This window comes from Thermomyces lanuginosus (genome assembly GCF_041956635.1).
Source record: "Thermomyces lanuginosus strain ATCC 200065 unplaced genomic scaffold VTN49scaffold_22, whole genome shotgun sequence".
In the NCBI taxonomy this organism is placed as follows: domain Eukaryota; kingdom Fungi; phylum Ascomycota; class Eurotiomycetes; order Eurotiales; family Trichocomaceae; genus Thermomyces; species Thermomyces lanuginosus.
Window position 1 is genome coordinate 2,235,754 of NW_027192356.1, and position 25,000 is coordinate 2,260,753.

The window sequence follows — 25,000 nt, forward strand, 5'->3', positions numbered from 1 at the left end:
CAGCGGAGAGGAAAGATTTGCAGACATTGATGGGCGGGACAGTCGGAGCGGAGCAAAGCAAAGCGATCGACCAACGGCGTCGATCCGATGGGGTTCGTCTAAAGCGGGAGGCCGTTGCTCTACAGAAATACTGGGGAAGAGACTTAAGCGTTGGAATAAATGAAATGAAAAATAAAATGTCAAGGAAAAAAAAAAAAAAATAAAATTTGGTTCCACTGGTTCGGTTCGCGCGCTACTCGGGGAAAATCCCAGATCCCATGGCCAGAGTTTTTAAAAAAAATGCTGGAATGAACAAAGAGGCACAGCGTCAGCCGAACTGATCAGTTGACCGACGATGCTTCGGGCTGCTTTCCCAAGCCTTAATATTTGCAGATAAATATTAATAATAATTAGACGATAGACGATCATCGATGCGCCACAATGCTTAGGCGCTCAGTGTCCGTGAATGGGGGGCTTCTGTTCAGCTCTCTGGTGTGATGTCATCAGGCATGTAAGATTAACAGTGAGTCAGCGACTCGGGAAACAATCAACAGTAAATAATACACAGTAGACAATTGCATTGATCATGCCTCAATATGTATACTATGTACCAAAGTGTCAATACAAAGTTCGTAGATGTGGCCAGTGCCGACATTCTGTTTCCATGCTGTGACCGGAGATCCAGGGCTCGACAACGCCTGCGCAAGAAACGCAAATGCATGGTAGTAATATGTACCGCATTCAATACAAGCAAACGCCGTGCCGAACCTTAAATGCAAACAGTCAACCCCACGTAATACCATGCACATGGACCAAGACCCAGGCCGGCAAACTCCTCGCTTCATCGCTGATACAAAGAACTGAAAACTGAAATCCAAATCATGTCATCACTGCGTGTAAGAATGCAGTCCTATAAATCATGCGTGGATGAGTCGTGCCGTGTCGTAGGGCGAGATGCGAGGGGGAAAAAGAAACAGATTCATGGCTCTCCCGGCTCAACCGGGGACGTGGAAGAGTATCGCAGACGCAGGCCAAGTCGCCGACTGGCAAGGCGTGGCTGAGGAATCGATTGGGTAGACGGTTTGCCTGAGGAAGCCGCGGTCGTGGATGTCATAGGTTCTGCAGATGACGGGCTATGGTTGGGGCTGTTGTTGACAGCATAGCGGCGGAATCCAGGCTGGATGTTGTTCATGCCGCTCGTCGCGGGCACGCCGTTGAACGCAGTGTAACTGCGACGAAGCGGGATGGAGGACGACTGCATCGTAGATCCATTGCGGTTGGCGGTCACCGTTCCTGCCGGTTGAGCCAGCCGAGTGGTAGACGACGACGCATCGTTCGCGTTCGCGTTCGCGTACTCGCGAACCAATCGATCCCGGACCGTGGATCGGCGGCCCGTTGAGAAGTCAACCTCGGTGGCGGCTCGTGAAGGAGCCCCAAAGCGGCTAAGTACCGAGGCTTTATCATCAGCATCTTCTTCCCGCTTTGCCCGCGCGCTTGCGAGACGGCTCAGTCGACTCGTGGAAGCGGCCAACGACGGCGTCTTGGGGGACGTCGACGAGTCGTCCTGCCCATATCGATTGCGAACCGCACCCAAATGGATTGTAGTCGCTCGCCGTGTCTCCAGCCGGCTGGACACGCGGCTTGCGCTATCCTGTGTTTCCTCCGGTTCGTGGCTCATGCTCCGACGGAAACGTGAGGCGGTTGTCACCGGCGTAGTCAACCCCGAGGTTTTCGACGGCGCTTCGTCACCATTATTGGTCCGTTGCGTCTCTTGAGTCCCCGTCACTGTTGACTGCGTCTTAGAAGACGTCTTTGCCTGCCCCTCTGATAAGGCGAGGCACAATTCCGTCAGGCTACGACACAGGCTGTCGGCCTTGCGCTTCAACTGACGCTCTGACATGCCAACACCCGGGGAATTCGTACCCAGCATGTTATTCAATGTCAGCGCATCCGTCACCGTGGCCTCCAGCGCTTGGAAAACCTCAGTGCTGACGGCAGACTTTGCCTTTGCCAGGGCCGAGTGCAACAGTGTTTGGATCTGATTGGCGTTTGTGGAACCCCCTTCATCCGCATCGGACGTGCTGCCCGTCTTCCGAGCAACCTTTGGCGACGATGAGATGGTCGTCACCGTTGTCGTTGCCGTGCGCGGGCGCTCTGCTGATGTACTAGATATGCCCGAGGCGTTCGACGGCGGGAACTTGCCGGTGAGCTCGAGCTTTCGAATACGGGACTTGAGGTCATCCAGCTCATCCCAGACGGTGGATGGTGCGGTTGTGGACAACGTTGACTCGGTTCCGTCCAGCCGGGATGACTTGTCGTCGGCCCTCGATCGGTCCAGAGGGTCGGGTGACGGTCCCTGGCGGACTGTTCTGGCGCCAGAAAGACTGGATAGGTTCGAATGTCTGTACCGGGCATCTGCGATGGAAGACCGCAAGGCCTCGTAGGTTCGCGCCAAGTCCGGCGATGGGGACCGACGAAATCGGCTCGGTGGGATGCCAATTGTAGATCGGGCGCTGGATCCCACGACACTCTTGCGTGAGCGACCGAGGTCATCTAGAGGATGAGCGGACGCAGACGATGGGTAGATTGGGGAGCTGCCGCCGTGAGGAATCACAGGCTCGAGTAGAGACGACTCGTCGGTAAAGGAGTTTCTGGTCGATAACCCTGATACACCCAGTAATCTCTGCAGTGTTTAACGGTTAGCTCCTCTTCTACGGCATCGTAGTCAAGAAACCTGTAAACTCACCCTTCTGCGCTCCAACCTGCTTAGCGAGTTGCGCCGGGCGCTCGACTTGGCAATGTTGAGAAACACATCGTCACTTCTGGAGCGGCTGTCGTCCGTGCTGGAACCTCTGTTGTCCTCGGTGCCGGCCAGTGCATCGGACGACTCCGTGCGAGTGTCGTTGCCGGTGTTTGCGGCGCTCGCGGTCGGACTGCGTGTTTCCCGGCGACGCTCTGGTTCCATGTTCGGAATGCTGCCCCTCTCTGTTTTATCTGAGGTAGAACTGCGGCGTAATAATCGCTCACGCCCCGGAGATCCGTGTTGGGCACTTGCCACCGCGGGCGGCGCTGAGTGATTGACCAGGTCGACCGCGATGCTGCTGCGCGAAGCCGGCGACCGTCTCAAAGACGGAGAACGAGGTTCCAAGATGGACTGACGACGGCTAAAGGACTGGAGGGAACGGCGCTTGGGAGTCTGAACTTGCAAGGGTGACGAAGGCGCGTCACGGGAGCCCGGTGCACATTGCACCACGTGGTTGGGAGAGGACGGTGCCGAATGGTTTCCTCCGGAACTGGGCGACAGGCGCAAGGCGTTGTATTTGCGCGAGGGAATCTCCGCAAGCGCGGGGTTCGAAAGCGCGTTCGCACTTATCGTGGCAGAGGGACGGGGCGGAGTAATCGTGGTGTTGGTAGTGGTGGTGGTGTTACTCGCACTTGTCCGGGGTCGGGTATCTGCCGGCGCGGAATAGTCGACAGACCGGCGAGCGGCCTGGCGGATTAGGTCGGACGGGCGGCGAAATAACAGGTCGGCATCAGTCTGTCGCCGGGGGCGATTCCAGTCGCGGGGGGATGCATTGAAGAGCAGGGTTTGTGTTGATGAAGACATGGCATAGGTTGGGCATTGAGGAATCGCAGGGAAATCCGACGAGGAAATGCTGAAGTTTGAAGAGAAAATAAATCAAGAACGCCAGGATCAAGCTAGCAAATACTCTGGACCTAAGCAGATCGATGCGCAAGGGAAAGAAAACCTGATTGTGTTTGGGGGGAAAACAGGGGCGGAAACAATCGGTGTGCGAGCGCTAAATCAGGAGCAAATTCACGACAAACTTGAAGCATCCGGCCTTGAAGGTGGCGTTTGCTAATAAGAAATTGAGATCGACGGTTCCCGTGTGAATTATTTATTGCTTCTGAAAAGCTTGAGAGCGTGTTTGCTAGACTCCAAAGTCTCATCAACCGAGTTCCCCCGATCTTCGCTCATTGTATGGGGTATCCTAAACCTAACCCACCGCATTTAACTCTGATCGCCGCTAGAGTTTAGGGTACTGTGCTGATCGGAATGTCAAGGAACAAAGACCATGTGTGCTATGACCCAACAAGCCCCCTTGCATCGGATGACAGATGCACCTGTCTCTGATAACAGCCACGTGTGGGCTATCAATTTCTCTATCGCTGCGATAAATACTGCGAATATTCTGTCCAAAACCACTTGCAGTCTGTGTGGCCCCAATGCTCGCTCCACCATTCCCCGAAGCTGTCTTCAACGTGCTCATCGATTTTTGGCAGACGCTCGTCGCGCTTCAGTCCGCAGAGAGCGCAGGCATGCGGCGCCTGGAGCGCGCCCTGGCTGGGGCCAGCAGTGTCAACGCGCGTCTTATCCTGTACCACCGGGATCGGACGCTGGCCGGCAGCCTGAACCACTGAATTCAGGGAGCTCAGGTGACGCCGCCACAGGTCAAGCACAATTGCTACCTCTTGCTCCTCCTTGATACTCTCGCTTTTGTTCAGCGAGCTGAGCTTCATGCCTCCGGATCTCCCCGACCGAGCAGGCCCGATTTTCATGCTCTGGGCCAAAAAGGGGTCTCGCTTCCATCGAAGGGTGCGTCCGGCAATGATTCTGGCCGTGACCTTGAGGGTGCGAAGAATCTGTGACGCAAGGTCAGGGCTACCAGGCTGCTGGTCGCGCCATTTCTGGCTGCCCTGGGTATGGAAATGCTCGATCCGGCCCGGGATGAGCTGTAACAATATGGACGGTGGCGGGATGTTTAACGGCCGCACTTCAGGCTCAGGTTCTTGCGATCGATTGATGCTCATCGCAGGCGCCGCTGTGGTAGATTTTGACTGCTGACCTGTGGCAGCTGGAAGTGCCCCTTCACTGGCATCAAAATCGTCCCAATTATCAAAGAAATCATCTTCTTGAGACATTTTTTGACTCTTTCCTGTTGACTTTGTGGGAGTCTTGGACACCGAACGACTAGGTTTACTTGTAGTAATTGCTGACGTTGCCCCAAATCTGATCTGGGAGCGCGGTACATCTCGAGCCACCACCTTCCCTTGCCCAGTCTGTGTCGGCCCATCGTCAAGAGAAAGATCCAACAGTGTCCCCGTAGGTACGCTGGATTGATCGTCCCGTTTAGAAATGTTGTTTCCAGCCTTGGGCTTGCCTAAGCCACCCCCGTCTGCCTTTGGATCCTCGACAGCAGTCTCAAAATCTCCCCACTCCTCTTCGTCAGCCGGTGGCTCCTCCATAGCAGCATCGAACAACACCTGGGCGCCACTGTTGTCGCGATGCCACAGATCATCACCAGTGCCGGAGGTCCGGTCTACATTGTGCCCTTGGGCGGCGGAGGATGTCTCTTGCGAGGGCTCTGCGGACACCAGAGGCCCGAAGGGATCAGAATCGTCCCATGCTGGGACATTGGCCGTCTGGGACGCTTGTGCCACAGCTTTTGTGTCAGTACTAGACTGACTTGTGCCAGCGCCAAACTCGGCCCAGAGGTCTGCGGACATGGTGCTGAATTTTATATATTTCTCATTGGTCTAGCAACGATACAAGGTGTCCTCGTGTTGGAAACATGGTCAGTGACAGCACAATAGCCTGGAGAAGTATCAGGCCGGAGAATCCAGGCTGGTGCGGTCAAGTAGCCTTTGGGGATCTCTCGATATCCTTGGGAGATGTTTACAACTCTGATCTTGAACCATCATCTTACGCTCCCACCTTTAGATGGGGCCACGTGACTTGCAAATGGAAGTTCTTTGACCAATCACGGATAGATACTCCAGGAAAACGTATGCCAAGACATGTATATTGGCGGAGTCTAACTTCATTAGGAATGTGGGAATTTCCGTATGAGGGGGGTTCTTGATGATGACTAAACAGTTCACTCCATCTCTCTTATCGCCAGGACTCTTGGGAGGGATCCCCTTCACCATTCTGTCCGCGCCCATGATGATATGATTTTCTGGTGCAGGTCATGCCATGAAAACAGTTGCTGAGGCCAGGTTCGTGCGGTCCATTCGACGCGCTTTTTGGATCCATCTAATCCTCTTTCCAGACGCCGATGGGAGCATCTCTTCGAGTACGGCGATAGTACCGACGATTTCAAACGAGCGGTCAAGTCCGAGGAGCAAGGGAATCCGTGCAACGATGGCTTGCGGTCTGTGTGCTGGAAGGTGCGACACCAATGACGAAATCCGCCCGTGCCGCAACCGGCGCTGATAAAGAAATTGCAGTCATTTTTGCTCTGCGACCACCTACCGCGATCGGAGTGGTCGCAGCGCATTTCGGCTCTCCGGGACACGTATGCTTCACTGCGCGATCATTTCTTAAGGTATATAAATCATCCGAATGATTTTGACTCGTCCGTCGATCCGTTGGCGGAAGATGAGGAGGTATGAATCGCCGTCTTCTAGCCTGCAGCGTCATATTCCCGTCTGATAATGAGATTCCTGCAGTCGCCCTGGCAGGTGCTTCGCAGCGACGAAGCGATGCGCACAGAGATATATCAAGATGTAGAAAGGTGTCTGCAGGACATCCCATTCTTCCGAAAACCCTCAACCAAGTCAAAGATGCTGGACATTCTGTTCATCTATTCCAAGTTGAATCCTGATATCGGATACAGACAGGGCATGCACGAGCTGCTGGCCCCCGTGCTGTGGGTGGTTGAAGAAGACGCAATTGATCCGCAGACATCATCGGAAGAGGAGAACCATGGCGATGACCAGTTGATAAACCAGATGCTGGACGTCAACTACATCGAGCATGACGCATTCAGTCTATTCTGTAGCATCATGCAGGTTGCGCGGGTGTACTATGAGCACAGCGAGCAGGAGACCGTCAACGGCCAGCCAGACGTTCCGCCTGTCGTGGGCCGCTGCCAGTACATCCAGAATGAGCTCCTTATGGTAACCGACCGCGAAGTGGCGGTTCATCTGGACGCGATCGAGATTCTACCTCAGATATTCCTCACGTAAGCCTCTAGATACTGACATAGATATAAATGATGTTGACTCTCTCAGTCGCTGGATTCGACTACTGTTTGGCCGGGAATTTCCATTCGAGGATGTGCTTGCTATATGGGACTTTCTCTTTGCGGAGGGACTGCGCATCGAATTGGTGGATTATGTATGCGTTGCGATGATTCTACGGATTCGGTGGCAGCGTAAGTGTCAGACCTAGCCAAGCATGGAACCGAACTAACACTTGCTGCCGCCAGTTCTGGAATCCGACTACTCGGGGGCGCTAGGGCTTCTCCTACGATACCCGCGACCTCCCAGCCCGCCGCAGACTCTTGTGCAGGATGCGCTGTATCTTGAGCAGCAACCAAACCCTGCGCGGGGTGCGTTTCTGATAGCTAAGTACACGGGGCAGCCGCCAAAGTTGCCTGGCGGGTCACCAAGTCGAGGGGACCAGTCCCGCAGCGGGTCGCGCAACCGCAGCGAAGAGAACCCTTTGTCCGGCCATTCAATCCCACAAAGGGGTCTGGAAGCGCTCTTCCAGGATGTGTCGGAAGGCCTGCAGCGCCGGACGGAGAACTGGAACGTCGCGCGTGCCGTGCGGAGCGCCGTGAGCGAGGCACGGCGTAACATGGCGGCGGCTGAACCGGCCAGCCTGCGCGCCCGGTGGTCGAGCAGTCCACGACGACTACCCATGCCAAGTAAGATCGTCCCAGAGCGTGTCCGGAGACCAGAGCCACCGCCACCCAGTCGCGATCGGGACAATATCGTCTCCACACTGTCTGACGCCCTGCAAGATCTGCGGATAGTCAAACAGTCCTCATCGCAGCTTCCGCCGGTTGCGGTCGCTGCATTGGATCGTGTGTACGAGAGGGTGGAGACGGCTAAGCTCAAGCTAATCCTGGAGACGTCTGCGTCTTCGTCCTCGTCCTCATTGGTACATCCAGTTACAAACACGACAGAAGAAGATAAAGGGGGGGTAACACCGCCAGCATCCGGCACTTCCAGCGTAGCCTCAGAAGCGACTCCTCGCGCACCGCCTCCTATCGACAGACCGGACAGCCCGCATCCCAAAAGTCAGAGCCAACCACCACCGACGCACAAACCACAGCGACCAACATCAACATCGTCAACGATGTCGACAACGCGCCCTTCTCTCTCCGATCCAGAGTTCTCATGGATTCTGGGAGACACGGCAAATCGCTACCGCTCACCATTCAACGTATCGTCTCGTGATGGCGAGGATGGTGATTTCCAGCAGTCGGCGCGTGATGCTGGTCGTCGCCGAGGAGCAGCCGGCAGAAAGAATCTCAGCCACGGCAGCTTGTCTTCATTATTCGGGGACAGTCGCGATGATGTGCGTTCTGATGGCAGTCGAGATCGTGGTTATGATGATGATGGTGATGCAGTAGAGCTGTTGAAACGGGGATGATGGCGGATTAGCCACTTTCTCTCTTTTGAACAGTTGCAGGTCTAGATGGGGAGCGTTTCATTCTTTGTTTCTTTTTGATTCATTACTTCACTTGCCCCAATGATACTTTGAAATGAATTTCCCACAGTCGGTGATGTGATGATTACCACCGTTTCGTGGGCGCGGTTGATTTGTCTTGCCTTGGATACTAGAAATATGTTGTAAAAAGAATCTGATAGCATCCGTAACATAGAGGTGTGAGTGTGGTCTCGTCGTGAAATCAAAATCAAGGCGATGGAATGAAGAACGACTCAGGGGAAAAAGAGAAACGAAAACAAAGTCAATGATAAGGGCCCGGGAGACAAGGTTCGTGATTCTGCTGGGCCACGATGCCAGAGGGCTCGTTGTGAGGAAAGAGAAAATATTCGAGCATGAATGAAATAAGGAAATCCATGAGTACAATAAGTTCGAGGTTCGAGGTCGACGAGCCGATGGGAAGTAGGAGAACGGAGTGCAATGATATCGGGATAGCTGGTATCGTCAACTCGTGGACTTCGCGTCGAGCGAATCGTTCTAGAAAGAATAAAGGCCCGCCATCAAGAGCATAGAAGGGAAAAAAGCAGCCCAAGCAATGAACAGGGAACTGCAACATGTTGTTTCCAAAAGAAAACAAAACGCCACTTCGGGATGGCCAACTCATTCAGCAGCCTGCTGGCTACGCCTCATCTTCTCGGCTTCTAGATTCTCGTACAACAGATAAAGGGCCTTCTCGTTGGCTTGCGCGCTGCCCGTGATTGTGAACATGCGCTCCCCAGATCCGTCATGGGGCGCCTTCGCGATCGAGATCCTCGCACCCGAACTGCGACGAATCTCGCTAATCTTGCTCCCGCCACGGCCAATGATACAGCCAACCATGTCGGAAGGGATGCAAATGTTGTGGGTTTGAATCTCCTCGCCATCATCATTGACCGGAGGATTCCCCCGGTTTGTGGCGTCGGAGCTGCTCCGGCGATTATAGCCGGGCTCGCTGAAATCTGCTCCATTGCCGGTGCGGTTGTAGGAGCGGCCACCATAGCCGCTCGATCCGCCGCTGTGTGATGACGATGCAAGTTGTGCCCGGGCGGCCGGATTATATAGGATGGTATTGGTGCCGCGCTGCCAGTCATCGATCAGACACTTCCCAATCTCCCAGACCGCTTTCTCAATTCCTTCAGGGGTGCCCTGCACCTCGACAATCCGCTCGGTAGACTGGGGAAGTATCTCCTTCTGTGCGACCATGCGCACCCCAGAAGTATCTTGAATGTGCTTGATCTTGAGGCCCTGTCGGCCGATGATGGTACCCATTTGGTTGTGAGAAATAAGCAATCGAATGGCTGTATCAACGTCAGTAATCACATTTTCATGCCTGTTCTGGCCTGTTCGATAGGAATCATACGGTGCGTTCCGTTGTGTCCCACGCCTCCTACACCCGTCTGCGGAGCGCCCTCCATCAGGCCCTTGGCTACCAGAGCATAGGCACGGGCACAACCCTGTAGCCCTCCCGTGACGGTCAGCACGCGGTCGTGCACTCCCTGGACCATCTTGCTCACGGCGGCCTTCACGCCGGCCTCCTCGCGAAGATCTGCAACGTTTTTGCCGGCCTTGCCGATGATCACGCCGGCCTCTCTAGACGACACAATCGCACGTAACGTGAGAACAGACTGCGCATACTCTTCATCGGTTTTTGGCCGATTCTCGGGCTGCTGGTGCTCATTCAGGTTGGTGCGACTGAAGGCTTCCGAAAGGCCCTCTTCGACACCGACATTCTCGCGGGTCTCTGTTGCGGCGGCCATGGCGAGAGAAAGGACACGCGGGCGATTCTGGGGGACGAGAGAAGGAGGCAAATGAATAGCGTTACTATCCATACTTCCGGTTAGAGATTCAGCCCGGAACAGCAGGAACCGGCGGCGGAAGGAACTCACCGGGAAGAGCGGCGAAACGGAATTTGAGAGGGCTAGAAGAGAAGACGAAAGTAGAAGGCGAGAGTAGCGGCGGAAGAGAAAGTGATGAGAGGAAAACGCGGCGGAGGGAGGAATCGATGGAGGGGCGAACGGCGGATGGACAAAGAGGAAGGTGGGAAAGGACGCCGGCGGAGAGTAGGATAGGACGCGGGCGGGAGGGAGGAAGGAGGAGGGCGGTGGATGAGGAAGGGAAGGAAGGAGGGCGAGTGCTGCGAAGGAAGAGAAGAAGGGGAGGATGCGGATCGGGATGGATGACAAGAGAGAGAGAGAGAGGTTGTCTTTGAGAGGAAGACTGGGCGGTGATGCCGGCCGACTGTAAAACCCACAACTCAGCAAATGAGAGAGGGCTGAGGCACCGAGGAAGAGGTGCGGGCTGGCAGGGGTTACTGCCACGACCCGAGCGCTTATTGCCACGGAATAGCGCCTTGTATCATGGACCTGCAAGTAGCATAATTCCAAGTACGGAGTAGAATCGAGATAATCACACATGATTATGATCATGGTTACTATGTGTACCGACCCTAAAATACGCAATATTATACATCATTTAAGCTTGTCAGGAGTTCCTCAAACCAGATTTACTTCAATCTTAAGGAGTTACTATTATCCGCTGCCGAGGTGATTATAGGATCAGAACCTGCGTTAGCATTTCTTTCATCCTATGGCAGGAGTCCCTTCCGAGACCGGATATGGAGGGTTTAGCTGTCTTCGCTGCTTGAGCTCGTTGGAGCGGCGGTCCTTTCTGGCATGGGTAGCGGTTAGGCCACGCGGTGCGCAAAGTCCAGAAATGCTCGCAGACTTCTCTCTTAAATCCGCCAGGTTAAGACTACTTTTACGCTTTCGCGATTCGTTCTGCTTATCCGGATGCCCCTTCTGCCGTATGTGGTATTAATAGAGGGCGTGAACGTGGATGGCGATGGCATCGACGAAGTGCAGGAAGCGGTGCCAGCTGTAATCACATCGGCAGTAAATCTCATCGAACAATGAGTATAGGGAGGACTGGATTCTCCAGATACTCGGAAGGAGTCTTTGGGAGACCTAAGCCCCGCAGACAGACGCATGGTAAGCCCGAGCGGCCATCTGCCCGTGAGACGGCCAAGGCTCCTTCTTATACCACCAATCCTAGCATTCTCTTCATCAACAGGATGAGGCCGGTGGATCTTAAGATATCGTTTGATCCGATCGAGCCGCGTCCTAGTCATAGAACGCCGCGTGCCATCAATGGGGCCGAAATCTGATGAACCCCGATCCTGCTTGACTGATCAGTAGTAATTGATAGGGCATTCCAACAAACTCCGGAATGAGCAAGGTGGCCAGTTCCAACCAGAATCATTCTGAATAGCCATTTTCTTGACCTTGCAGTTCCATCCGCAGGAGAGGATGGTTCCAGAATGCTGTGGTAGGGATTGCAGCATGTTCGAACTCCGGCTACTGACTGTAAACAACGACGCGTCTGGCCACTGGACTGTGACGTGTTGGAATACACAATTCAATTGCCAATTTCGTAATTTGGCATGAATTTGAATTTGCGGAGAGTGGATTCCGTGATCCAATAGGATATTCGAAATAAATATCACCATGTCTTATTCGCTAAACCTAGCGAGGTGGGGTCCATGACGCACGAATGGGCCATCGATCGTCGTATGTGCTAGCTTTATCAAGTTAGTTTGCCAACACCAACCGCGTCTTAATCAAGGTTGAACTGGTGAGGGCGTGAGGTCGATTGATGAATCATTGGACGCAAATTTGACACGGTTTTCGCTATTTTAAATGCACACTTGGCCTGGGTTAGCCTGTTTTGGGCCCAATCAAAAGGATGTAAAGCCACGTTCCTGAGAGACAACCACCAATTAGATCATTTCACACTGATAATGTTAGCTTTTCTTGGCGGTTAACACTTCCATTTCCGCGAGTCAGCTCCGCAGGAGACGCTTCGTATTTTCGAAAAGCCCTGTAATTGCAATACGAATCCCTAGGGCACCCAGACGATATCCTCAGGCTTTTAATCCACCTGAAAGGGCTCCCGTCATCGCCAGGCAGACCGTTGAAAGGATGTCTCAAGATCTTTACGCCGGGGATATATCGGAGCATCACACGAGGGCATTTGGCGTTTGAGCTGCTGCAACAGTGCGGTCCAATGACTCCAAATCGGATAGATGAGGTCGAAATAGAGCCGAGTCATTGACTTGCCGGCATAACTTCAATGGTGTTACAGTAATCAGATCGCTAGGATCCTGCAATCGCGGCCGCCTCCAGTTGGGATGGAAATCCTTCTGGAACGCGAGGAATTGTTCTGTCGAGAACACATGCACAGCAGAAATGCTCTGTAGTTTTGGCACAAATTGAGAGGGAAGAAAGAAAAAAATCGCCCGCAACTAAAAAGACCACAGCTGAGTGGTCATTCCAGGGGACGTTTTTTAGTTCTCTTTTCCGAACAGAAACTAACCTGCCCCTGGCGCCCCTAAAAGTCGACTTGGACAAAAACCCCAGACTTGTCTTCCCCCTTCGATCTGTCAACCTTGTTCGGATTTCTTTCTTTTTGTTTTTCTAATTTTCGCTGTCTTCGATCTTTAATTGAGTCAGACTGCCGTCCAATCTGCAGTCTGCTCAGTGTCGGCTGGTCCAACTCTTCCATCTCCTCCACGGTCAGGTTCCGTGAGCGCTGCGCTGGCTATTCAAGTGCGCTGAATCCAATGCCCCGACCGCAATCCGCCCTGCGATCGATTCTCTCGCAACCGTGTGCTTGGAGACTCGACGTCAGCCCTTCGCATTGCGCCCGACCGACTCTTACAATAACTTCTTCGCTCGTTCCTTTTGACTCTCGATCGCCTACTATTCGATGCACCTGTTGATGTTTCAGGCCTGGTGCTTCAATTGCTGAGCCGGTGACTCTGCTCCTTTTTTTCTCTTTGAGTTTCTGCGTTCGGACTATTTCTTGTGAGGACGGTCCGCCTGCGTGGACGGCAGGGAGTAGGAATCCAAGCCAGCTGCGACGGCATCGTTGATCCGACCCATTGTAGCCTGTGAAGGAATCCAACACCATGTCCTTCTTGTTCAAATCCAAGAAGTCTCAACCGGGGGGGGGACTGCCCCCGGCGACGAGGAACATTCACACCTCGGATGGCTTCTCGCCGGACAACAAAATGCCACCAACGACGAATGGAGAGAGGATGGTTCGGGACGGCGGTTTGATCCAGTCGCCCACTCCAACCGGCAGTTACAACAATTCCTTGAATTCTTATACGGGCACAAGCAGCCCGGATCCCGTTCGCATGCGTCCGCGGGCAGAATCCGAGTCACACGTGAGTGTGGTGAATCAGCCGCAAGCGCTTTCTTCATGGATACGGTGCTAACGTCGGCAAGAACATGCGCATGCAGGGACCTAACAACACACCGGGCTCACCGACCATGTCCAGCCCGAACAATGCGAACTTATACCCCTGGTCCCAGCGACGAATCAACTTCCCTTCGAATAATGCTAGCCCGTTTCCGCGATATGGCGCGGCCATCAATCCAATCGCCTCCAAGGAGGGTGACATCTATTTGATGGGCGGTTTGATCAATGGGACCACGGTCAAGGGGGATCTTTGGATGGTTGAGACCAACGGTGGGACACTGTCCTGTGTTCCTGTCACGACCGTCTCCGAGGGCCCTAGTCCTCGTGTCGGGCACGCTAGTCTCCTGGTCGGAAATGCATTCATTGTGTTTGGAGGAGACACCAAGGTTAATGAAAATGACGTCCTAGATGATACCCTTTACTTGCTGAATACTTGTACGTTTATCTCGCCCCCTGCGCCCCAGTGGGATCACATATGCTGACCGCTATTCTCTGGATAGCTTCACGACAATGGTCACGAGCCATCCCTCCCGGCCCGCGGCCCTCGGGACGCTACGGCCACACGCTGAACATTCTTGGGTCGAAACTCTACATTTTTGGAGGCCAGGTCGAAGGCTACTTTTTCAACGATCTGGTCGCCTTTGACCTGAATGCGCTGCAAAACCCGAACAACCGATGGGAGTTCTTGATCCGAAGCACCCATGAAGGCGGGCCACCACCCGGCCAAATCCCTCCCGCTCGGACGAATCACTCGATGGTTACCTACAATGACAAGCTCTACTTGTTCGGAGGCACGAACGGTGTCAATTGGTTCAACGACATGTGGTCCTATGACCCTCGTACCAACCAGTGGACCGAATTGGAATGTAACGGTTTCCTCCCGACCCCCCGAGAGGGGCATGCAGTGGCTCTTGTGGGTGACACCATGTACGTCTTTGGTGGCCGCACCGATGAGGGCATAGATCTGGGTGACTTGGCTGCGTTCAAAATCACGACAAGACGATGGTTCTCATTCCATAACATGGGGCCTGCTCCTTCGCCCCGATCGGGCCACAGCATGACGACGCTGGGCAAGTCGATTATTGTTTTGGGTGGTGAACCGAGTTCTGCTCCAAGAGATCCTGCGGAGTTGAGTTTGGCGTACGTCCTAGATACCACCAAGATTCGCTACCCCAGCGAACCGGGTTCGTCGACGCCCAACGGTGAACGGGTTCCAGGAAACCGCAAGATGAGCGCGGACAAGTCTGGATCCGGGCCACCTCCATCAGGCAGGTCGTCCAGAGAGGCGCAGCGTGCGCCAATGGATCCGAACCGGCGGGCTCCGGGGCCCGCTCGAGACAGTGCCATGTATCCTAGCGGTCGACCGCAGCCGGAGTACGGACCAAGTCATGGTGCCTCACGCCTCCCACGGGCCTCCATAGCCCAAGCGCCGTCCGGACCCCCTCCTCCTGGACAGGCACCGACCCCGCAAGGCCGCAATAACGGTCCTCCCCCGGCGGGTTCTCGGTCTAGGACGCCGCCAAGGCAGGACGTTGGCCCTGGACAAACGGGAGATCCAGGCCGTGACCTCCAATCCCCTGGCCCGAAAGACTCGCCGAGAGAGGCTCGACATACTGGAGCCGAACCTACCTCCGCCCCTGCCGGCCGTCGCACCCCTCCGCAACAATCGTCCAAGCTGAATGCTAGAGCAATGGAAGCAGGAGAGGCAGCGCCGTTGACGCGGCAGCGATCGCTACAGAGACGTCAGCGAGCCTCCATGGAGAGTACCGATGAATCCGTCCTCGGCCGACAACCCAGCATAGACGGCTCGGAAGGTCGCAGCCATCGCAACTCGCGGAATTTGAGCGATAACCCGCAGTCCCCCAGGCTGACGCCACAGCAAGAAGCGCTTATTAAAGAGCTTGAATCCGCAAGAACGCGCATTGCTTGGTATGCTTCGGAGTTGGCACTGGCTCGAAAAGCTGGTTACACTCCAAATCCTCCCCCGAACTCGTCTGTCGATGATCGTGCTGTAGACGCGTTCAGCGACGAGGATCGCCCCCTGATTGAAGCCTTCTTGTCCATGAGGGCAGAGCTGGCCAAGATGCAAGCCACGGTGGACCGGCAGGCGGCCATCGCAGCGAAGAGGGTTGCCGAAGTAGAACATCAACGAGACGTTGCGATCAGCGAAGCGGCATACGCCCGGGCAAAGCTTGCTGCTCACGGCGCGGCCCCGCAGGGAGTGTCGCAACAGGATGGTTCGGCTCGCGCCCCCGACGACGCAGAGCGCATGGCAGATTTGAGCAGGAGGTTGGCTCTTGCTCTGGCATCACAGGCTGAGCTCAAATCCAAAATCGAGAGCCTCACTTCAGAAGTTGAGCAGGAAAAGCGAGCCCGGGAATTGGCCGAGGAGACTAATGAAGCAACCGCGAAGCGATTGGCCGAGCTGGAAATGCAGAACAACCCGCTGGAATTGGAGTCGGTGAGGACTGAGCTGCACCATCTGCAGGCCCGCATGCGCGAGGAAACGGCCCTGCGGTCGGAAGCGGAGGCCAATCTGAAGCAAGTGAGCCTGGACAAAGAGGAGCTCAAGCATCGCTTGGAGGAGGCTTCGTCGCGCCTGCGGGACCACGGAAGCAACATCAGCTCCCTGCGCGAGGCGCTCGAGGCTTCTGTGGAGAAGGCGAACCTGATGGAGCGGCATTTGGAGGAAGAGCGCGAGCGCCGCGAAGGTCTCGAACGAAAGTTGCTACAACTGAGAGCGGAGCACGAGGAACGAACGGCCGAACTCGAGAATACGATGCGCCGCCTCAAGGACGCCGAGGAGCTAGCTGAAAGCCATGCTCGGGAAGCGGAGAGCCACAAGCTGGCTCTAATGTCGGGTCTTGATCGGTCGGCCTCATTCGATGCCGACGGCTCCTTGCGGTCGATTACCGACCAGCGGGTGGTGGCGCTGCAGTCCCAGGTCAAGGCGGCGAATGAGCTGGCCAAGGCCAACCAGGCAGCAGCCGACGAGGCTGCCGATAAATTACGGCGGGCCGAAGAACGGATTGCCGGCCTGGAGGCCTATCAGGAGCAGGTGAGCCGCGAGGGACTGCAACTCCGACGGCAGCTGCAGGCGGCTATCAAGGAATCCCAGGCACTGGCCGCGGAGAACAAGGAGCTCAAGGTGCAGCTCGAAAGTCAACAACGCGAGGCGAGCGCGCTAGCAATTCAGCATGGCGCGTTGAAGGATCTGCTCGGGGAGAGAGGCATGCACCCGCCGGACAGCCGACGTTCGCCGATGCTCGACTCGCCCGGGTCCCGCTTCGGAACGCCCGAACAGAGTCGGCTGCGTGAGTTGGAGCAACAACTGCAAGCCAGTCTCAAGGCGCACGAAGAATGCAAGGCTGCGTTCGAGACGCGAGAGCAGGAGGCTGACCGGGCGTACCGGGAGAAGCTTGAGCAACTTGAAAACGACTACCAATCGGCGGTGCATTACGTCAAGGGAACGGAAAAGATGCTGAAACGCATGAAGGATGAGCTCGCCAAGTACAAGTCGCAAACCGCGAAACTGCAGAGTGAGCTTGAGCAGGCCCACAAGAGCGCCCAGCAGCAGCAGCGGAGTGCGTCGGCGCCTCCGGATGACTGGGAGTCTGAACGACGTCACTTGCAGAAGGAGCTTGCGGACCTTCAGGCCAGCATGACGTCCAAGGTGAACGATCTGGACCGGCAAGTTCAGCAACTCCGCGACGATCTGGCAGCTGCACAACGCGAGCGGGATGAATCGCAGTCGGCCAAGCAGGAACTGATCGCGGCGGTGGAGCAATCTCGGGCGGAACTCGAGGAACTCAAGAATGAGAACTCGCTGCTCGAATCGCGTGCGCTGAATGCGGAGCAGAAGGTGACCATGCTCCTCGACCAGGTGGAGGCGTCGGTGGGCAACTATCGGCGGCAGTCGCAGCTCCCCGGCAACCTCAATGGGCTGTATCGCAGCCACAGCAGCGCGTCGACGGCAACCATCACTGCTGGAGGTCGCCCGCGCGCGGACAGCAATGTGTCCCGGGACGACTCGTTCCTGGATAATCGCGGCTCGATGGCGTTAGACTCGCTGGCGAACGAGTTGGATGCACTCCGCAGCCAGTGGGAGAACACGCACCGCAACTACCGCTTCAGCACCAGTCTGGACCTTGACCGGACGCCGACCAAGGAGACTGCGGACGGCATCGGCATCAGCGAGGCCGTTGCGAACTGGCGACGTCGGCTGGACGAGGAGGAAGCTCGTGCCAGCACTCCCCTTGCGTCGTCGTCCCAAGCCGCCGCGGGCAAGGCGTAGGGGCGACCTCTTGTATTTTTTTTTTTNTTTTTTTCTTCTCTTTCTCCGACGTCAGGGAAGGGACACAAGGGTCACATCCCGCTGGGACCTTCTGACGACATTGTATTGTTTTCTACTTTTATAACCTTTTTTCTTTCTTCTTTTTTCTTTTTCTTCCAACTTCTGGCTGGCCTCTTCTTTTTCCCTTTTAATGTCTTTTGCTGTATGCGCTTTGAGGTTGATTGCAGTTTACCTTTTTGATATTCTCATTTTATGGCCTTTTTTTTTTTTGCTCTCATTTTGGACAACGGCACATTTGCGATGCGTGGGCAGTCTCTGACGAAGTCATTCTCCCGCACATGTATCCCTCGGCAGCGCTGGGGGAGTCCTGATGGTCTCCGATGTGTGAGACCAATTCCTCTCGCTTTGACTCTCTTGCTACCCTCTCTCGTTCCTTTCGGATTTGATTGTTAGATCCTGTTATCCATTGCTGTATGGATCATGAGTGTGTGCCCCGTTGTCAAAACCGAGTTCTAGTGTTTACATCTCATTGTCTAGATATCCCGATGAACAGCGGTGTTTTGTCAATTGAATAATTGATCGTCGCGTCGGCTACAATTATTCGACAAATTCTTTCCGTAGAGCTTAGATCTCCCCTGAACAGTATCCATCTCGTCAATTGAACCATTGGAGCGGCTCCTGTTTTCTGGTAGTTACCCCATTCCCTGGTTACGTTTTAGGGCCGACATTCATTTGTCATTCTTTGATTAAAATGCCGTGCCAATTGAACTGATTATTCCAGTCAGCGAGGCTTGTTGGAGGGCATCGTAGTATGTAATTCTCCGTCGAGTGACGCACGTGGTACTACAACTAGTGATAAACACCCCGTTGTCCACGGCCTCATTCTGATGTCGACATCTCATTGCTTGATATTATCCCCGATGCAAATTGAATTGATTGCGTGAACATGCAATCTATCCATTTCACACGGCCATTCTCCCCACACTCGGCAGAGTGGACCGCACTCCGTACCGGCACTCCGTGCTTTGTATATACATATACATTTGACTCCGGTAGCACGAGCCGATGGCCAACAAGCTCAGTGACTGGCCATACTTCCCGTATTTCTAGAAGGACCTATCTGCCCTCTGATTGGCTGATGCTCCAAAAGCCAAGTCGGCAAGTCCCGTGACCATGGCCGGCGGATCATTTCGGCGGAATCTGGTGATCCTGGATCCCTGATCATTCGTTGGCTGGAGATGCTTTTCTGGGTTTTCCTTTTGCCGCCAAAAGGCAAAAAAAAAAAGTCAAAAAAGAGGAAAAAACACCTCATCATTTGCCTCCGAGAGAGCACCGACCCTTCCCCGCCGCCGAGGCAGCGATTCCTCTCGGAACACGTTGTGAAGAATGCCACTTGGCTCCGTGTGTGTAGTGCGGGAGTTCTGCACCAGCTGGCGTATTTCCTGCATGGATTCTTGCTGCTTCCTGACGGGTACATCCAGTGGTTATGGTGGTCTAGATTAGCACTGGGACCGAGGGTGCCGGGCAGAGATCACAATCATCCTCGGTGCACCCAGCCACCCCCGAGTCCGAGACGACGAGTCGGTTGGGAGTCCGGCGGGCGCGGTTGGGATCAGTCCATTGCCTCCAAATGGCAGTTTCCCATTGATGAGGTACTTGTAGAATGAGATCCGGTTCATCCAGTGAGGGTGATCCAAGCGCCCCTTGTGCGCTCATGAAGGAACCCCTTGCCGGGCGTCCATGATCAGGACCATGCAGAATGCACCCGTTGCGGCCCAAAGCATCCTCCGTGTCTCGTGGTATTTTCATGCCTCCCTTCTCCGTCCCTTGTGCGGATCTCGCTCTGACGGTCTGACCCGGACCAAACAGGAAGTCATTGCAGAATTGGGTAATTCTAAATATTAGTCATCACCCGCCCATTTGTGCCTTCCGCCTCTCATCCATCCGTCTTTGCGAGAGAGACAGAGCGCACACAATTTCTCTCTGACTGTCGAATAGCTATAAGACTGGACGGAATAATAAAACAATTATAATCATAATAATAGCATCCTTCATCCAAGCTGCAGTCAACGTGGTGGTCGGGGGTTGTCTCAGACCCAAGCTCGGCCACTGGCTTCACCGACAATCTATGGTTCTTGGCCCTCCCCCCCCCTTTGCTGCGCTCTCGTTTGTCCGACTGTTTCGGCCTTAGCCGCAAAGTCAGCCCCCCCCAAACGTGCCCAGTGCCGAAACTTCCTCTCGCCTTTTCCTTCTTTAGACGCCCTCCGCCACCACTCCCAACTTCCCTTCTTCCATCCTTCCCCCTTGTGATCCTTTCCCCCCTCAAAGGTCAAGGGCTCCGTCCTTGATTCTTCTTTTCTTTTTCTTCTTTTTCCTCTCCATCTGCGTGCTCGCTCAATTCTTTTTTCGACGTTTTCCATCCCTCTTGCATCCGGGCAGCATCCTGTCGGACTGCCTAGTTCCCGTTCCGCGATCGTCGGATTTCTGGTAAGTCGTGCAATCTGCCGTGACATCGTTGGCCCGAGAAAGAATCCGAAAGCAGTCTGCCTACGGAATCGGATCGGATTGGATTTGGAAGGGAAGGGCGTAGACGGCATCGCAGAGGTGTGCACAGGAGACGTGTGGGCGGAGGTGTCCGAGTCACGCCCTTTGTCAAGCTTCCTCGGGCATCCACTCCCCTCTCCCTTCCTCTCCCTTTCCTTCCTCTTCATCCCCCTTTCCTCGCCAATCCGGTCTCCTGTATCCTGCCTTGTACTATGTCGTTCTCATTTCTGCACCACGTGTTTTGTGATCCATCAGACTGCACTGGATACTAACATCGATCGGGACGGACAGATCTATCATCAGACAGAGCTGATCGGTTCGTGTGGTGAGGCAGCCACTGACAGTCCGTCAAAATGACGACGATGGTGAGTAGACACGCGTCCACGACACCCTTGCCGCCTACGGCACGACTGGACAGCATCGATGCTGACGGGATCCAGGACCTTCGTGTTGGTAACAAATACCGCATCGGTCGTAAGATCGGTAGCGGTAGCTTTGGCGATATCTATCTGGGTAAGTGCCACCGCTGTTCCTTCCTCGGGGATCTCACTCTGCTGACGCGTCGTCACCAGGCACCAACATCATCTCCGGAGAAGAGATCGCCATCAAGCTCGAGAGCGTCAAGGCCAAGCATCCGCAGCTCGAATATGAGGCCCGTGTCTACAAGTCCCTGGCGGGTGGCGTCGGCATTCCGTTTGTGAGGTGGTTCGGGACGGAGTGCGACTACAACGCCATGGTGATCGACTTGCTCGGACCCAGCCTGGAGGATCTGTTCAACTTCTGCAACCGCAAATTCTCCCTCAAAACTGTGCTGCTGCTGGCCGACCAACTGATCTCCCGTATCGAGTACATCCATGCCAAGTCGTTCATTCACCGTGATATCAAGCCCGACAACTTCCTGATGGGTATCGGGAAGCGCGGCAACCAGGTCAACGTCATCGACTTTGGTCTGGCCAAGAAGTACCGTGATCCGAAGACGCACTTCCACATTCCGTACCGCGAGAACAAGAACCTTACTGGCACGGCCCGCTACGCCAGTATCAACACTCACCTGGGTGTCGAGCAGTCTCGCCGTGACGACATGGAATCTCTCGGCTACGTCATGCTCTACTTCTGCCGAGGCTCGCTGCCGTGGCAGGGCCTGAAGGCTGCGACCAAGAAGCAGAAGTACGATCGGATCATGGAGAAGAAGATGACCACTCCGACCGAAGTGCTTTGCCGCGGGTTCCCGAATGAGTTCGCCATCTATCTGAACTACACTCGCTCTCTGCGCTTCGACGACAAGCCCGACTACTCCTACCTGCGCAAGATCTTCCGTGATCTCTTCGTCCGCGAGTCCTTCCAGTATGACTATGTCTTCGACTGGACCGTCTACAAGTACCAGAAGAACGCGGCCATGATCGAGAACAACCAGAAGAAGGACAAGGATCAGGAGGAGCAGCAGCAGCAGCAGCAGCGTCGGGCCATCACCGCTGGCCCAGCGGCTGCCGACGCTGTGCCTGCTGGTGCAGCCAAGCCCGGTGCTATCTCCACTCAGCGCCGCAAGGTCATGGAACGCGGCGCTTATGAGAACCCGGATACCGCTCGCGCCACCGGTGGAACTCAAAGGATGTGAGTACTTGCAATCTCGGTGCCTTGTAGGGGTCCCATGCTTTTCATTTTCCTCCTCACGACCGCTCTGGGTGCGTTGGATCTACTCAGCAGTGGCCACGCCGCGCGCAGTGTGTCGTGAGGAATCCCTACATTCATAATCAAAGCTCTGACTAATCTCATAGTCTTCGACGTTAGACTTCGTTCGGCTTCCAGAGGTGCTGCTGCTGGTGCTTATCCCACTACTGGACAGCGTCCAAAGTATGATGATGGTGCTGGGGCTCAATGGTATTGATCGACTTGGGAGCATGTCTGCCTGGCGGGATGCCATCTCCGTTTATCGTTGTGTTTTGGCCTGCCGGGACGAGCCAATTACTTTGTCTTCTCTCCCTGGAACGCGTCGAGTGTGACGGGTTGAGCGTCTAGCAGCCAGTTCCTACGGATCTCGTTGCCCGCCGTTTTCCCCGTTCCACTTGATCATTTCCTATGGAACATCTCCGCTCGTCTATCTCCTCGATTTCGCCCTCTGGTTTCCTTCGGTCACCGTTTCTTTCATTTTTTGTTGCTTTCGCCTGTCCGGTTCGATATTCTTCTGTCGTTGGGTGTCTCGTAGTTCGGGCGTCTGTCTTCCCTTCTGTCCTGCAGATAAAGGGTGCGTCAGATCCGGATTTCGAGGCTGTTGCGTGGCGCCCTTATTTCATCGTCATTGTTATTCGCAAGTATTGAAACGGGCAAATATCCGAGATTCTCGTCTAGTCGTCGGCAGTACTCTGCACCTGGCAGCGATCGGCCTTGTCTGCGGCGACAGTCGGCGAAATATGAGTGAGATGACAGTGGACCGCGGTGTTGAGCCAAATGTGTGCAGCACTGGACAATAGTTCGGGCGCATGCTCTGCCGGGGTTCCATGGGACGATCGTTTTCGCTGTTCTCTTGTCTCATTTTCCTGTGTCCCTGCCTTTCTTTTTGTTTTTTCAAGTATTGTGTGCTGTGCTTGTTTTCGTCATTCCTCCTTGACGTGAGTGTATCAGGGGACGAGGAGTGGAAGTGGTTAGGGCACGTCCGGAGTCGGGTCGCTCGGGGTGGTCGTCTGGCGGCTGGTCAATTTGGTCTGCTACCGGATTTGATCGTCCTTGGACCTTGATTTCTTTTCGCGATGTGTATGGTATGGTAACTGGCGGTGGATTATGGTTAGGGTCGCGTCCGGGGTGGTTTTCACGTCAAGGGGAAATGATGTCATGCATGTTGTTATCTGTGCTTTGAACGTATTTGATTGCATGTTACGTCCTCAATGTGTCAGTTTCCTATGTCCCCGTTCCAGCGCTCTACGTTCGGTCTGGTTTTTGAGTCTCCTGAAAGATCAGTTCGCCGGACGTCGGTCCTGGATCTTCCATGTCCCATTCGCGCCTTCAGTAGTCAATGGATTTATGAGTCTATGGCAGGATTCCCGTTGCATTGTGGAGTTAAATAGGTTTCGTCTCGTCCCATTTGTAGTATCATGACCAACTACAGGGACCTTTTCGGACTAGACTCTACCGCGTTGAGGGACTCGGTGCAAATAGACTTCTATTCTACGACTGGCATTCTCTGTGGTATCAATCCCAATCACTATCATCGTCATCATCTTTGGCATGACTATTCTGCCGTTCGTCCTCACTTTGATCATCCTTCTTCTTCAGTCGGACATCATTTTCCTTGACGGCGCCGAGGTCCACCAGGACCTTCTCCAGGTCTGCATTCTCCGTCAGTACCACGATCCTATTAACATACTCGTGCCGGACACACCTTCAATTTTCGTTCGCACCCCGTTTAACTCCCGCAAGGTGACAAACTGTCTCCGGATCTCCCCATCCTTGTAGACGAGGATCGTCGGCGTGTTGCGCTCCGGATATCCCTCGATGCACAGGTCGGCGCGAATCTGGCAAAACTTGATATCGCCGAATTTGGTCGCCAGTTGTTGCCAGATGTTGTTGAGCACGCGAGACTCGACGTTACCACCAGATGGCGAGAACAGGTTCACCAGGACAAAGGATTTATGTGATGCTTCCGTAACCTCCCGCGCATAGTCGGTCTTTTGTAGCGGGTAGACTTGGTTGTAGATGCTGGTCTTCTGAATCGTAGCGAGCTCAGCCAGGCGCTTCTTTCTATCCAGTCGTCAGCATTTCCTACCTCCTCTTTTGTTCGATCTGGAGGACTGGTGGCACGCACCGGTATTGGGCTAGAAACTCCTCATCCTCTTCATCCTCCAGCTCGTCCAGTTCGTCCAGGTCCTTGTCTTCCAAGCGATTCTCGTGGGCCTTTCGCCGAGCCTCCAAGATCGCCTCTTCAATCAGCGGCGTCGGCGAAGGCGGTTTCTCTGGGAGAATTCCATGCTTGCGGAGGATGTCATTCCTAGAACCGGGTCAGCTCTGGCAAGTCCTGGCGGGTAAATGACTCGCCTACCATTCGGTATCCTCGTTGGGATTAACTTGAACATTAAACGGGACGTCCATATTGACGGAATATCATTTTGCAGGCAGCAGTATCGTGGCTCTCCATCCCCCCCCCCCCCCTTCTCTTTGCGTTCCGGACCTTGGAGCTGCCCAGCGTAGTCAGCACGCCGCCTGTTTGCATTGTTTGTCTCGGCGCACCCACAGTTTCAGTCGAGGCCACCTGGAGATTCCAACCAACTCAGTCAGCATCAACAGCACCAGCGCGACGCTTTCCTGGTGCTCCTCCTCTCGCCGCAATTCGTCACTGGGACCAAATCGGATCTGGTCGAGGTCGGATTTGGACCGGGATTTTTGTCTCGCCGCGTGGTGTCCTATTTCGCCGAAGAATGAAGGCACCGTGAACCTCACGATCTCGACCATCCCCTTCGTCAGCACTTGAATCGCACCTCGTTCCGCATTGT

General features: G+C 54.7%; 13 protein-coding genes across 13 annotated transcripts; 6 read left to right on the plus strand and 7 right to left on the minus strand.

Annotated features, from left to right (window-relative positions):
- Nucleotides 1-958: 958 nt before the first annotated feature.
- On the minus strand, nt 959-3,586 carry VTN49DRAFT_1840 (uncharacterized protein; the record flags this gene model as incomplete). Its single annotated transcript, XM_069409499.1, has 2 exons — nt 959-2,662; nt 2,726-3,586. The coding sequence occupies 2 exons, from the start codon at nt 3,584-3,586 to the stop codon at nt 959-961; spliced, it is 2,565 nt and encodes an 854-aa protein (XP_069270879.1).
- A 557-nt stretch (nt 3,587-4,143) lies between these two features.
- VTN49DRAFT_1841 (uncharacterized protein) lies at nt 4,144-5,487 on the minus strand (the record flags this gene model as incomplete). The annotated part of the gene is made up of 1 exon (XM_069409500.1): nt 4,144-5,487. One exon carries the CDS (start codon nt 5,485-5,487, stop codon nt 4,144-4,146), a length of 1,344 nt encoding a protein of 447 aa, XP_069270880.1.
- A 469-nt stretch (nt 5,488-5,956) lies between these two features.
- On the plus strand, nt 5,957-8,365 carry VTN49DRAFT_1842 (uncharacterized protein; the record flags this gene model as incomplete). The annotated part of the gene is made up of 6 exons (XM_069409501.1): nt 5,957-5,979; nt 6,033-6,150; nt 6,211-6,369; nt 6,433-6,947; nt 6,997-7,139; nt 7,194-8,365. The coding sequence occupies 6 exons, from the start codon at nt 5,957-5,959 to the stop codon at nt 8,363-8,365; spliced, it is 2,130 nt and encodes a 709-aa protein (XP_069270881.1).
- A 319-nt stretch (nt 8,366-8,684) lies between these two features.
- On the minus strand, nt 8,685-8,996 carry VTN49DRAFT_1843 (uncharacterized protein; the record flags this gene model as incomplete). The annotated part of the gene is made up of 1 exon (XM_069409502.1): nt 8,685-8,996. The coding sequence occupies one exon, from the start codon at nt 8,994-8,996 to the stop codon at nt 8,685-8,687; it is 312 nt and encodes a 103-aa protein (XP_069270882.1).
- Nucleotides 8,997-9,040: 44 nt separating this feature from the next.
- VTN49DRAFT_1844 (uncharacterized protein) lies at nt 9,041-10,176 on the minus strand (the record flags this gene model as incomplete). The annotated part of the gene is made up of 2 exons (XM_069409503.1): nt 9,041-9,717; nt 9,780-10,176. The coding sequence occupies 2 exons, from the start codon at nt 10,174-10,176 to the stop codon at nt 9,041-9,043; spliced, it is 1,074 nt and encodes a 357-aa protein (XP_069270883.1).
- A 61-nt stretch (nt 10,177-10,237) lies between these two features.
- On the minus strand, nt 10,238-10,845 carry VTN49DRAFT_1845 (uncharacterized protein; the record flags this gene model as incomplete). Its single annotated transcript, XM_069409504.1, has 2 exons — nt 10,238-10,240; nt 10,306-10,845. The coding sequence occupies 2 exons, from the start codon at nt 10,843-10,845 to the stop codon at nt 10,238-10,240; spliced, it is 543 nt and encodes a 180-aa protein (XP_069270884.1).
- A 482-nt stretch (nt 10,846-11,327) lies between these two features.
- VTN49DRAFT_1846 (uncharacterized protein) lies at nt 11,328-11,582 on the plus strand (the record flags this gene model as incomplete). Its single annotated transcript, XM_069409505.1, has 1 exon — nt 11,328-11,582. One exon carries the CDS (start codon nt 11,328-11,330, stop codon nt 11,580-11,582), a length of 255 nt encoding a protein of 84 aa, XP_069270885.1.
- Nucleotides 11,583-13,385: 1,803 nt separating this feature from the next.
- VTN49DRAFT_1847 (uncharacterized protein) lies at nt 13,386-17,975 on the plus strand (the record flags this gene model as incomplete). Its single annotated transcript, XM_069409506.1, has 3 exons — nt 13,386-13,646; nt 13,708-14,116; nt 14,182-17,975. The coding sequence occupies 3 exons, from the start codon at nt 13,386-13,388 to the stop codon at nt 17,973-17,975; spliced, it is 4,464 nt and encodes a 1,487-aa protein (XP_069270886.1).
- Nucleotides 17,976-20,872: 2,897 nt separating this feature from the next.
- Nucleotides 20,873-22,134, plus strand: VTN49DRAFT_1848 (uncharacterized protein; the record flags this gene model as incomplete). The annotated part of the gene is made up of 3 exons (XM_069409507.1): nt 20,873-20,884; nt 20,960-21,032; nt 21,092-22,134. The coding sequence occupies 3 exons, from the start codon at nt 20,873-20,875 to the stop codon at nt 22,132-22,134; spliced, it is 1,128 nt and encodes a 375-aa protein (XP_069270887.1).
- An 880-nt stretch (nt 22,135-23,014) lies between these two features.
- VTN49DRAFT_1849 (uncharacterized protein) lies at nt 23,015-23,251 on the plus strand (the record flags this gene model as incomplete). The annotated part of the gene is made up of 1 exon (XM_069409508.1): nt 23,015-23,251. One exon carries the CDS (start codon nt 23,015-23,017, stop codon nt 23,249-23,251), a length of 237 nt encoding a protein of 78 aa, XP_069270888.1.
- Nucleotides 23,252-23,294: 43 nt separating this feature from the next.
- Nucleotides 23,295-23,609, plus strand: VTN49DRAFT_1850 (uncharacterized protein; the record flags this gene model as incomplete). Its single annotated transcript, XM_069409510.1, has 1 exon — nt 23,295-23,609. The coding sequence occupies one exon, from the start codon at nt 23,295-23,297 to the stop codon at nt 23,607-23,609; it is 315 nt and encodes a 104-aa protein (XP_069270889.1).
- Nucleotides 23,610-23,702: 93 nt separating this feature from the next.
- On the minus strand, nt 23,703-24,599 carry VTN49DRAFT_1851 (uncharacterized protein; the record flags this gene model as incomplete). Its single annotated transcript, XM_069409511.1, has 4 exons — nt 23,703-23,839; nt 23,893-24,251; nt 24,316-24,498; nt 24,550-24,599. 4 exons carry the CDS (start codon nt 24,597-24,599, stop codon nt 23,703-23,705), a joined length of 729 nt encoding a protein of 242 aa, XP_069270890.1.
- A 99-nt stretch (nt 24,600-24,698) lies between these two features.
- Nucleotides 24,699-24,959, minus strand: VTN49DRAFT_1852 (uncharacterized protein; the record flags this gene model as incomplete). Its single annotated transcript, XM_069409512.1, has 1 exon — nt 24,699-24,959. The coding sequence occupies one exon, from the start codon at nt 24,957-24,959 to the stop codon at nt 24,699-24,701; it is 261 nt and encodes an 86-aa protein (XP_069270891.1).
- Between the last annotated feature and the right edge of the window lie 41 nt (nt 24,960-25,000).